The sequence below is a fragment of the Augochlora pura genome, chromosome 1 (assembly GCF_028453695.1).
Source record: "Augochlora pura isolate Apur16 chromosome 1, APUR_v2.2.1, whole genome shotgun sequence".
Taxonomy (NCBI): Eukaryota; Metazoa; Arthropoda; class Insecta; order Hymenoptera; family Halictidae; genus Augochlora; species Augochlora pura.
Genome location: NC_135772.1, coordinates 4,912,692 through 4,926,031, shown reverse-complemented (window position 1 = coordinate 4,926,031; position 13,340 = coordinate 4,912,692). Strand labels below are relative to the sequence as shown.

Sequence of the window (13,340 nt, the reverse complement as noted above, 5' to 3'; positions counted from 1 at the left end):
ATTGAAGCACCATAAAATTTATAATAATCAGTGCGGAGATATACTTTTTATTATTATTAATCCTAACACGGAATATTTTAAGTAACCGTGATGCTATTATGTCGTTAATCCTCTGAATGCAATTCTCTCGAAGCTGGGTTAGTATCTCAAGTAGATGAAGATGAATCGTAACGTCCAGGCAAGATCGATCACTGTCATTTTTTCATATCTTTTTTATTACATTCACTTCACATTTCAAAGAAACGCCCGTCGCGTTTTTTATTCTTTAAAAGGTTACCCGGTAGGTCAAAAGGGACCATTTTCGACCATCTTTCATCGAATACTCAACCTTGGAAAAATTATTAATCTTTAACTATAATATAAAATTATCAATCGAATATAAATGTATTCCTTTTTATTCGAGGCCAGTTTTGCTATTTAATTATTCCGCATAAACTTAAAAACATAACTTGTAAAACAGATAAATTGCGGCCTCTTTAGTCATTCTAGGGTTCAAAAATTCAGAAAGGTTCTGGAATTCCTTTGTTACAGAAAAATGAGAGCAACACTGTTTCTAGGCGCCATGGTATTTCGTTTGGAAACTGTAGTTTCCTTGTGCAACTCTTTAAAATCAAAATCAGATAAAATATTTGCTATAATCGCCGTAAAGGAATAATTGGCAGATAGCAGATCCCTTTGCATCCACAAATTAAAAACATAACTAACTTGTTCATCTTATTATTATAATAAGAACAACTTCAAGAAACTTGCACAAAGATCTGCAGTCTAACAAATCCGCGTCCAAATGTGAAACGGAATTACATTAATTAGCGAGCGTTCGTAGAACGTACAGGGGAACGAGTGATTGCGAGATCAATTTTGGTGTGACACGACTAGCTTCTCGTAGCAAGTACAATTACCGCCATGTGTACTAAACTGATGTGAAAAAATAAGGGGAACATAAAGGGATAGGAGGAGAACGTTGTTGAACATACAGACATCTTATGCAAATGAAAGAATACTAGACAACGTTATTCGTAATGAGAATGAGTTTAAATATCGACTACCAAATAACGATGAGAAATAAAAATAAAGCCAACCACATTATTGTACGAATAAAAGAAAACGAGAGAGGTAACATCGATGATTGGCCAATTGTCATACATATTTATTTAGGTCGTCTTTCATAATCAAATTGCAGCTGCAATTATAAGCTTTCTGAACTGACTTGCAAATTTTCCAATCGAACACTGTTTTAATCGATTATTCCAAAAAAAAAAGGTGAGTCATTTTTTTAGATATACGATATAAAATTCAGATCGATTTCTATTGTGTCCCCCGAGAATGTATATGAGATATGCCATCGGGAAATATAAATCGAGTAATGCGATTTTCTTGTAAAACGAAGTGACCGTGTCGAGTTATTTCGTACGACAATAAATAGCATGCACGCATGCACACACACAACATGCAAGCACACGCTGCTGATTCTCGAGACGATATAGTACACGTATACAACACGTTCCGAAAGAAGACGTATAAAAAAGAAACATAGTTAAGAATAAACGTTGAAAATATCATCCGAGATACATCACGAATGTCCCATTCGATTGTCTGCCCGGGCTTTTTGCTTTTTGGTGGTATGTTAAAAGTATGACGTCATGGTACAAGGATGGAGTAATAATGCAAAATAAAATGTACTCAAAAACACGCGTACCTTGCTCAAATCTAAAGGATTATCACTCAAGTGTACTACAGCACCAGGATGGGTCTTTCTAAATCTGAAAAATATATATATACATATATAATAATCTGAGTGTGTGTGTGTGTGTGTTTGTAGCACTCGGTGTTGATGAGTGGGTAATGTGTATATCGTGTGCGTGTATATTCATAGTCATAATATCTATACATAGATCTGCAGAAAAAATATATATCTATATATATATATGTATATAATTAATTAGGTTAAACAGCACAGCTTTTTTTTTTCATCTGAAACCTTTGGCGTACCTGTCTCGTCGTGCGGTTTGCTCTCGCCTAACATTTTCTGCGTTTACCCCTGGTTTCGCTCGGTCTCTCATTAGCCCTTATGTCAATAATCACACGCCTCCAGGCGGTATCGATTAAGCTATTTTACATGTATGTTAAATATTCGCGGCATCAAATCGCAGTCGGTCGAACGCGTTAAGCAGATGCGCATTCGAAACGTATCGAACGCCACGGGAGATCTTGATCACCGACATAAGGGTTAATATCGACAGATACTTCAATAACGGGCACTCTGCGTGCCAGCTCAGAAGTTAGTTTCCGACAGACTACCCTTATCCAAAATTCCGACTCGAATACACCCTCAAGAAGATTTTAGAAAAACCGTGAACGAAGCTAGCTTTAATTATTCTGAAACTCGCGCTGCGTTATCTATATTTCGAAGATTACCTTTGAACTGTGCCATTAATTTTCTGTTTGGCTAAATGAGCTCGGTATCTCGCGTACAAAAGTATTAATGCCTCTAGGAGTCATTAGTACAAGATATATCTTCACACGAAGGTTGAAAGAATGTCGTGACATTTTTTAAACCAGCGATAATCTGTATAAAACTGTGATAATTCTATAGAACTGCTTCTTTAATTACACATTTCCTAAAATTTTGTAAAAAGTAATACGAGTTATGAAAATTCGTAGAAATAGGTCAGGAATAATTACTTGAAGTCTAATTTTAATAAGAATTTATCTATTGCATTACGAAGCTATTAAACTAAAAGTTCCAAAGATTTATCCTTAAATACGCCGCTATCTTTAAAGAATAAATTATTAAACCATCGTGGCGGTAACTTTATTTTATTATCCTAACCATATTTATGCACACTTGGCAATGCAGCCCATAAATATAATATCTCTTAAAAGGATCTATCCTAAATTTTAATTAACCTAAAAATATGGGATCCCCAGTTTGTCAGGTTAAGTACAGAACAGTTCTATCGACTAATCGTTCAATAGGTACTAAATTAGCAGTACGTTTTAATTAACAAGCCATAGTACCATGTAATAAATAACGAAGTATCGAACTAAATGTCTGATACTCGATATATTAAATATTCTTTCGCGCTGTTCATTAGAAAGAACGCTTTTACAATCGTTCGCAATGACTATTACGGTATCGGTCTCCATCTACAATAGCTGATCGACTAATACAGTATACAATAGTGCTTCAAACATCGCTCGGTCATTTGAGACCAGCTGCGGGCCATTTTTCCGCCACTTTTCCAATCGAGTAAGGAACACTTTTTATTGCAACACCGAGAGCTTCAATTTCCGTTTGCCATCCGATGAGGGTAGAACAGGAGGACGCGTTAAAAAAACATTTCCGATATTGTGGATGGAAAAGATATACGCGTCGCGTACAAAACGGACTGAGATTTAAATACAAATTACTAATACCGTGTTAGCATTTTATAATTGCTGTTGAAATATATCCTCAAATTGCAATCATTATCTTTATGATATTAAAATGAAGAAAAATATCGATACTCAATTTTTTAACAATAAATGATTTTACCGGGTGCTTTTATTTCAACGTAGAATAATTTTAAGAAACCAAATGGTGCAAAACGTTTTTATTTTTCATAAAAATTCCCAGTTTTGCCTGAAGCGTTCTTACATTCTTATTACACGCTCTTGCATTGTAATTCGATTAAAGTTTCAAACAGAATATTTAACAAACAGAATAATTTCCTTTTTTTAATTGAACGAGGCAAAAGTAATCGCAAGAGAGCCAAGAAAGACAAATGCAACGAGCAACGACGGTGCACAATAGCCTTTGAAGTAAAAACGGCGTGCACATCGAGAACTCGTGAAATCGAACGTTTCAACCACCACTCTTTCCACCATCTTGAAGTAGGACCACTTGACTTGATCTGTTTCGATGTTTTCCGCGGAGTGCTCCATTCAACTTCGAGCCCTAAAATGCCTCGTAAACGTCGAAGGTACGCCGAATTTAGCATCGTAAGTCGCGAGATGTCTGCCGCGTGACATAAACAGGTTTTCGTACATGGATCATGTATGAGAAAGTTACAGAAATCGATTTGAGGGTCTCGTACGGTTTGCGGTGGAAATTTCAATGGCTTTATCTTTTTATAATTATTTAGAAAAATATCTTTACTAAAAACAGTACCTATTCGCATGATTTACAATAGTCTTTTTAATAAAATAATATTCAATACTCGAATACTGGAATTACCGAAAGAAATATTTTAAATTTCCAATTTTATTTACTGAGAATATAATAAAAATTTATATTAGTCTATATTAAATTAATATAATTTTCTGATGGTGCAAAAATTATTTTACGATAAGTTCAACGGAGAAATTGGACTATATTTCGTAATCTTATACGCCGAATGTCGCCCGGAGTTTTCATCCCTTTCAACGTTTCGGGTACGTCGCATGCAGTTCCTTCTCTCCTCTTTTATCTAATGGCCGACAGAAAGTGATAAAGGTAAAACGCCTGTAAAGAACCCGACAACGTGCCTATATCCAGTACCTTCAAGGTCCCTTATTTTGTACTCCAACATCAAAGGTTCCGAAAAAAATGTTCATCTCTGTAAGAGACAGATATGTGCTAGCTGGCTGGCTGCTGCTCTTTGGGTACAGCAGACGTTTTCGTTTATAAACGGAGTGTCAAGGTATCATATTCGTGAAAATATAACAATTCACTGGATGAACAATTCCGAAAATCAATGATTCTTTTGGTTAAAAAATTGATTTTATATAAACAAGATTTTTCCTTCTGTCGAATCTTTTTCCGAAGGCAAAAATTTAATTCTTTTCCTAGAGATATTTCTTATCTATTTCTTACAATACAAAATTATATAGATTTATTGCACTAATTATATTATATAGTTTATAATATAATTTATTGCTCTCTAGCTTCTAAAATCGGAGTCAGGGAACAATAATTTTTTTCCCTGAAGAATAGAACCTGTTTTAGAGAGAATGGAATTTCTCCAAAGTTAATATAAAATTTTGTTTTCAATAATATAATGACCCAACTTTCGTCGGGTACTACAAAAAAATTAGTACGTAAGACTCATCAATTGTCCCCCTCCACGGAAATCTTTAGTAAAAGGCGAAAGATTTATACGTGTCTTGAAGGGAGACCAGAGTAACGAAAGGTACTACGCTCTGCCATTATATCTCCAGCGACGTATACTGCTGCTAGCGAGAACGTTCGCCGCCTGGTGGAACTTTTAGATACTAATGCAGCTATAGGGCCGGCTTAAAAAATAAAGTATACATTAAACTTTTATATATTTTAGTATATAATAATTTAAAGCGATTGCTATGCGCTATAAAATATTGAGGAATTAATTTGTCTAACTCAAAGCGTAAATGATTAAATAAAAGTAGAAAATTTTAAGCAACAAGCAAAGAAGAAATAATCCTGCGAATCTGCAGGAAAATTTATTGTACAATAGTAATTTTGTATGAAAAAATTGTTACATATAAAAGAATTAATTTTTAAATATTTTCTTTCAGTATAGAGAATTGAACGAATTAAATTAACTTGATATTAAATAACTTTGCACACGTTCATTTCATTTTCCACGTACGTCGATTTATTCTTCCCTACTCCAGCACGAGTGGTGCTTTGCGACGTACCCAGAAGAAACCAGATACCGAAATCTAGTAGATTTATCCGACAAAGGTCAATCTGGCAATTCTTTTTTTAATTGTATAGTATTCCCATCGAAATTCTAGTACCGTAAACAATTTTAAACCTTCGCAGCCGCCGGACGAATCGATAATCGCGAATTATGCGGGATTACCTGTATCGCATTAAATTTGCGTATCTTTTGTAGTTTATTACGCAACCGGTTATTTTATGGTAGAAGCAATTGCTCGAGATTAATTTGACGGGCAATAAGCCTCGGTAATCGCATTCAACGACAAGTCGATCTTGAATCTCGCAGCACCGAGAAGGATTAAATTGAAATCTGTTTCGCTGTTCGCAACTTCGCGTTTTCCAGATTGGAACATTCAATACGTTTATTGAGACATTCGATATTTATTGAATCATAGATTGAATATATTTAAATTATAGGAAATGTAAAATTGAAGCTACGTCTTGGTTGAATTTTTAGATATTTAGATTTAACTGAGGATAATCCCTGATAATTTTTGTCTCGCTTTTCTTTTGCTAAAGTTTCGGCAAAGAGTGGAGTAGTTGTGTTAGTATATAGTAATGCTGTAAAATGATGTTCCTCAGTCTTTTGTCCCATTTCTCTACGACGTTTTTACACGGTTCAGCAGGGTTTGTAAAATAGCACTTTCGTACACTCAGCATTCTTCTCGTAGGACTCCAAGTATCTCCATAAAATTCGTGCACTATTCCCCGAGTCGGACTTTGACAGTTTCATTAGTATTGCGAGCATAATTAGTCAGCGTTGTTTTCCGTGCCAAACAGTTTCTTGGGCTTTTACAGCGCGCAAGAATGTCTCGAAAAGATGACGTCAGGGCAGAAAGTATTCGAACAGCTTTTGCAACGAAATAACATATTAAAAACTCGACTGAATGACTTTAATTTGTAAAAGTTGTACGAGCACTTTTTACACTGACTGTATACGTCAACTTGCAAACAGAGAATACTGCGGAAGTTAGTAGGCAATCGTAATCGAGTCAGTTTGATAAGAAGCAGTGTGGGTTAGTATTAATTAACATTGAATTATTAATAGAGCTGTACTATTTTTAACGATTCCATGAAATCGGTACAGAAAAAGCATAAGCTGTGTATATTTATATATTAACCCTTAAACAACGAGGCTATTTTTATTAATGCAAAGGACAGCGTGGGGTCGCTGGAGGGCCATTGCTATTTTTTTCTCCATGTTTTATAAAGCAACATTTAGACACTAATTTAACAAATCACATAAAATATTATTACTTCTTTATTATACATATTATTACTCTTTTATCTACTAACTATACAGCTAAATATACTGTACATCACGAAAGAGAAAAGTATTATTCACATTGTGAAAAAACAATTCCTCTTTTGCCTTCGGCAAAAATTGATAGACAGTTACTTTATTAGTTTCTGATTCCATCGATCCAATTAGCCAGCGCGCCCCCAGCTTAAATATTGAATCGAGAGATATTGAATATAATAAAAAGGATCGGTGTGTACGGTCGGTATTAATTGTCGGCGCATGAATGCGCATCCGACGTATACGAACAACGCAGCTATTTTTAGGGAAACAAATTATTCAATTATTTCTCCCTTATCTGCTTTTATTACTTTTCTATGCTTTTTCTGAACGATTTGTCTTTGTTAACACTGAAAAGTATCTTTTCTACGTTCGAATATTTCCCGAAATTCTCGACAGTGTCGAAGGGGAGACTTCTCAAGATTTTTGAAGCAATATTGTATACACTTAATTTTATACATTCGTCGTTAATACTACGTATTGATGCGGTGTTCGATAGATTAAATTATTTGCGTACTTACACTTCGATAGCTTTGTTCCAATTAATTACATATCCGGACAGAACGAACGTCTCGATGTGGAGCACGTGGATGTTTCCTCGCTCCGTGCCGACGTACAGCCATTTACTTTGTAGCGGCAGGTGGATGCAGGTTATTCTGTACGAAAAGGAGTAACAATGTTAGTCTTTAATAATTATAATAGCCCACAATTTTTTATCAATGCGAGAAGAATAATATACTATACAAAATCAGTTTCGTTGATAAAAGTTTTCAAACAGGAATGAAAATTCTATTTCCCACTATACATGTATAAAAACTAACTGAACTGTGCTAATTTATAATGTATAAAATATTGTAACAATACTTTACATTTTAATGCATAAAATACCATGCATTGAAATTACATTTTACTGCCCGAGAGGGGCATAATAATTCCGGAAACTTAATTAATTAATGCGAACGAACGCTACGGTATTACGAAACGATGAGCACAAAGGGACAGAGACAATACGAATATGCTCACCTTTCCCTCTGAAATTTTAGACTCTGCACGACTTGTGGAATCTTCTGTCGGAAATTCCATAGATGCAAGGTGTCGTCCGCAGTCGCGGAAACCAAGGCTCCTTCGTTGACCAGAAACTGTAACTGTATCACAGCCGAACATCCCTCGTGTTTCACGTGGGCATCTACGCCAGGTCTGCCCAAACTGTTTCACCAGGTTAATAATTAAGGACAATAGCAGACGAATAGAATAATTTATGATTTCACTACAAAGATACCAATACACAGCTTTCACTGACAAATCTTATCGGTCAGATGTAAAAGGAATATATTATTTATAAAGCGATGATTAATAGATCAATTTTTCAGTGGTAAAAGGAGGGTTTCGTTGTTGCGATTTAATCAATAATTTTGTTTCAGTAATAATATTAGTAATTTGAGAAGTAAAGGTTCACCGAGAAGTAATTTAAATATTATAAAAATTCGTAATTAAATATATAAATTACAAAGACTGATGCATCATAAATGACAAAGAAAATATTCTTTCCTCGACATAACACGAAATGATCGCGACGGAAAATTACGAGAGAGAGCTTCGTCGAAGAAAGTTGGAGCCGCTAATTTTTTAATTATATCCCGACGTCCGCGGATAATTAATTCCAACAGGAGCGGAGATAAATTAGGCTGCGGCGTAAAATATTTTCGGAAAGCCGCAACGCGGAGCGGCCAGGCCACAGTAACCACCGATATTTCAGGACATCAAAGAAGCGTTGAACAGCTCGTCAAGAGTTTTAAAAAACGGAGAAACAAGTTTCCGCAAACAGCGCGGAAGTCTCCTATAATCCTGATTTAATCGTAACGTGGTTGAGAAAATCCCGTCGTCGGAAGAACGTAAATGTTCGGAGCTGTTTTAATCATAAGTTCTCGAGAGTCGAGGTATCGTGAAAATCGCGTTTTGTTCCGGGCGGTTCGATTAGTCCGTTTCTTAGACCTTTGTGAGCAGTTGAATGGAACTTTATTCCCGTCGATGTATAAATCGGATTTCGCGGAGAGGTTTTTCGTCGGCGAAACTTTCATACGTGTGCACGTATATATCAAGCAGAAAGTGGAATCGAGGAAACCAGATAGGTCAACCGAAAACCGAGATAATACTCGAAAAAAAACCAATGCCGGTCTGTTGGCCACCTACATGTATATGTAAACTACCACGTGCGTCATCATTCGATCGTGGACATCGGAGGCACGCGAAATGTGTCGAAGCATGGCGCGAGCGGAATCTCGCTTATTTATTTCGATCGTGTTTCTACACCTTATATTTTCCTATATTTTTCGTTAAAACCCTCCTCCCGCCCGGATGAAACGCGTATTTTCTTTCGCTGATAACTCGGGGCACGACTGTATACACAATGAACGAAATATCGTCGACGATATGTATGCTCTTCGACACGAAAAGAGAGGGGAAAATATTATTGCAAGGCGGGGCGAAATGATAGCGGAGATAGTAAATCTTCCCAGTTACACGGAAGCTCGCGCGATGCGAGCATCAGGAATGCAATAAACTCCGTGTGTCTTGCTATTTGTTAAAGAAAGGCGAAATGTTACTAAAAATGTGTCGCCGAAAGGGATTAAACACGCGCGACGTGCGCGCTGCGATAAAAACGAAGGAGAACAATGCCCAAACATTTGATTCGCTGCTCGCGATAAATTCCATTGAAAAGCTCACCGTTTAATTGCGAAGTTTATGGAATAAATGTGTATTGAATATACACCGATAACGATAATAAAATATAGCGACGCATGTATGCAAATGACGTAGATAATTTTCTATCCAGCTCTCTTATCTTCTCCCCATAAAAATCAGCATTTGCATATACATCTGCGATCTAGTTATCATGCATACGAGGAGAACTTTGCTCGTGAATTTCTGGCTGATGCATACAGGGTGTCCCGGAGGATGAATCCTCGAATTAGTGATTTCTCAGATCATCCGAAGCAATTTTGTCTTGAAAATGTAATCCAGGGTTAACGAGTTGTTAATTAGTCCCTGTTTTATTACAATAATTCGTAAATAAATCCAAAGATTGAATTTTTCGCCAAGTAAAATATTGCTAGAAATTTAGCTACCATTTTGGAATCATTAAACAATTTTGGGCACCTTGTAGAACGATCAGCAACTTTCATCTACTTTGGAAAGTTACCATTAAAAACTTCGACCCCGTAGACTTCGCGAGTTAAAGAAGAATTCAATTCCTTTGTCAATTTGCTCCTCTCATTTTTTCCAAGAAAGTTTGACAAACTTTCGCTTTGATGTACGACGATGCATCTTGCAAAAGCCACATATTCGCTGATTAAAAATGTTGGGAGTATAGGAACGAACGACGCCAATCGCTTGTAAATGTTAATCAACGTAGCTCTCTCTCTCTCTCTCGCTCTCTCTCCCCGTACGCAAATTTAATGAATGCTGCAACAACGTGCGATTTAGATGTTAATAACTTGCTCTCGTTCGTTTACCGAGCGTTCTCCCGCCGTAGAAGCGAAGATCCGCCGGTGACATCGAATTTCCTCGATTCTCCCTTTTTTTTTCATTTCCACCTGTTCGTGCAATCATTGATTTTCGTTACACTTGATACAGAGAGAGAGAGAGAGAGAGAGAGAGAGAGAGGAGATCGATACCCTTGCACAGACCGTTTAGAGATTTTATTGAGCAATAAAGCGCGACGTTTTAGTTTGAAAGTAGTTACTTTGTAGAAACCTCGGCTATCTCGATGGCAACCAGGAAGCTTATCGAGCTGTGATGAGCATCCACTCTCTGGTAACTCTTTAGTCGGGAGTCGGGAGAGAGAGAGAGAGAGAGTACAGACCAATAGAGGCAACCACGTGAGAGAACACGTGGCTGGCGAACCATGAAACAACTGTGCAGTGTAATGAATCCGTACGGATTCGATAATTTTACTTAGATCTCGCAGGATCGTTTCCCCCCCGGGGGGGAAAGGGTTCGCTCGGATCCGTTCGTGTACAGATCACTCGAGGAATCTTATCGATGATGCGTGGCCTACGAATCGGAGCCTGAAGTGCACTTACACGGACACGGTTCCCACGCGTGTCTGTGACGGCGCGGATTTTCTTTGGAGCGCGGACACACATTTGCAGAGCTGTCGAATTGGATCGTTTCGAATACGGGAATTATGAGATGCCTTTTCATTTGGCTTCCACCGCGGCTGAATAATTTCGCCGTAGATAATGTTTATCAGGCATTCCCGCGAATTCGACTGAAAAATATATGAAACGGTTCGTAAGTCTCCGTTCCCACTCGGAAAAATTAATAATATTCCCACCGATAAACTAAGAATATACGAAAAATAATTTTATTAAATCCTGAAGGATGATTTTATCGTACAATTTTGCTCCCTATAAAATAGCTAATTTTTTTTACAGAAGCTTGTAACAGCTAGAAACGTGCATTGCTCGTTAAAACGGAATCAAGTTAACATTTAAATCGTTTCTTTAACCGGCAAACGATTGTTTTCCATTTATACGAAAACGATGCTCGAACCGGAGAAGTATGCGAATAATAAATGCGGTATTCCGTACGGATGAAAAAGTCGCGCAAGGGTGCGCCCCGTGCAACATTCCCGAGGCATTAATGCACGATAAAATGGGAAGAGTATTCATTGTTTCGCTTAACAAGCAATTAGTCGTCGAGTGTTGCTGCGATGGAAATTTAGAGATGAATAACAAAACTGTCGAGCGAAATTGTTTCGGTGCTCACCGTTTAATGGATACGTATCTCGATTAAAACAAGAAACGAGACATTAAGAAACTAATTACTGTAATGTGTTCCCCGCAGTTTCATTCCCGATTGAAAATTTTCATGTTAACTGGGTTAACCAGTTTTTAACCGATACAAAGTGTTCGTCGAACTTATGTCGGAACTTTCGTTGCTTCGTTAACCGTTGCGATCGCGGGATAATAAATAGCATTAGTCGGGTAATTTTACAGTGAATTATTTGACGGATAAAAGAATGGGTTACGAGATTTTTTACGATACGGATAAAGCGTAGTGGCACGAAATTAGATAGCAGATTTTCTAATAGGAACTTCAGAATATTATGAATTATATTATATATAATATAGAATATTATAAATTATTATATATTATATTATATATTATAGTACCACATTAGATATATTCTATATTATTCAGTTTAGCTTTTAAAACAATCACCATTAGCCCGTACGTAAGCGCGAGCATGTGGGCAAGTTGGAAGACGCTTATTCAGCCCTCAAAGAATTTATGATAGGGTTCCGTCCGGTCGGGTAATATGAAAGGAAAGCTGTTTAACACGTTGAATGCGAGGCAGTAGATCAGCCGCTTTTTAGAGATAGGAAGTCGAGCGTTTGAAACTGCATGAAATCCGATCGGCGAAACAGCAATTTACAAGATATATGCGAAGATACGGATCGCGAACGACGGATCCTCATGAAGAAGTGTTTGATCTAACAGTTCGAGCGTTTTGTCGCTAATTCGAAGAGAATTTTGGCAATGTACAACAGAGAGGTGTCGCCAGCTGACAGCGTACACGAGAATGTTTAGAAAAGGCTTGCCAGGGAAAGTTGGAACTGGCAAACAGCCCGGCGTTGCTTATAAACGTTTTTAGAGGATCTAACCGCAGAACAAGAGACAGAACTGTGCTATAGCATTTAGTGTAAAAAATAAACCATTCTGTTCCCACCCTTAATGCGTGTACGCATACTTCATACTTCCCACTAATTGCTGCGTTTCCTTTTGATCCTTCTATACACGGTATAAATATCGTTTTAACGTCGCGTCGAATTAAAATATTTTTTAAAAATCTACAGTAGAGTTGCCAAGTCTTCCTTAATGAATACTAGAAAGCGATTATCATTTCTATCGTCAAAGCGAACAAGAAGTCGAAGAAATAATTAGTAAAATACTAGGCAACGAGGAGACGCGTCTCCGAAATGTCACCAAAGTTTCGTCGTTTTATCTTTCCGTTTCCTCTTTTTGTTACAGGATTACAAAGCTCCCGTTAATACCACCGGTTAGATCGGCGTGCACACGTCGGCTCTCGAAAGGATTCGTAAAAATTTTTCCGAACAGGTCATTCGGATGTTTCGAAGCGGAGGATCGTTTTTTTTTTTATGCCAGATAACGACCCCTTTTGTTGGCGAGTCTGACTTCGTCACGCGTGTACGATACGACGAGGATGGAAAACGCGGAGCATCGAGATTGATAGAATACCAGGGTACAGATCCGTCGGACAACTCCCGAAACATCAAAGCGGCAACCGAGTGACATATCCTCGTGTCAACTTCGAGCGCGATGGAAAAATGATATTACTTCTGTGAAACCCTT

The 13,340-nt window shown here is 37.3% G+C and overlaps 1 protein-coding gene and 1 non-coding gene across 8 annotated transcripts in view; both read right to left on the bottom strand.

Moving 5' to 3' along the window:
* Positions 1-13,340, bottom strand: part of Tomosyn (syntaxin-binding protein tomosyn) — a 70,854-nt gene that overhangs the window by 33,385 nt on the left and 24,129 nt on the right. For all 7 annotated transcript variants that reach the window (XM_078183800.1, XM_078183762.1, XM_078183789.1 and 4 more), the window contains exons 3-5: positions 7,986-8,168; positions 7,484-7,618; positions 1,697-1,760 (exon numbers count right to left, since the gene is read on the bottom strand). In XM_078183800.1, coding sequence (XP_078039926.1) covers positions 1,697-1,760; positions 7,484-7,618; positions 7,986-8,168 — 382 coding nt within the window. The remainder of the gene's footprint in view (positions 1-1,696; positions 1,761-7,483; positions 7,619-7,985; positions 8,169-13,340) is intronic.
* LOC144472697 (U5 spliceosomal RNA) lies at positions 5,021-5,144 on the bottom strand. The gene has a single exon (XR_013494450.1). It is a non-coding gene; the product is annotated as a U5 spliceosomal RNA (small nuclear RNA).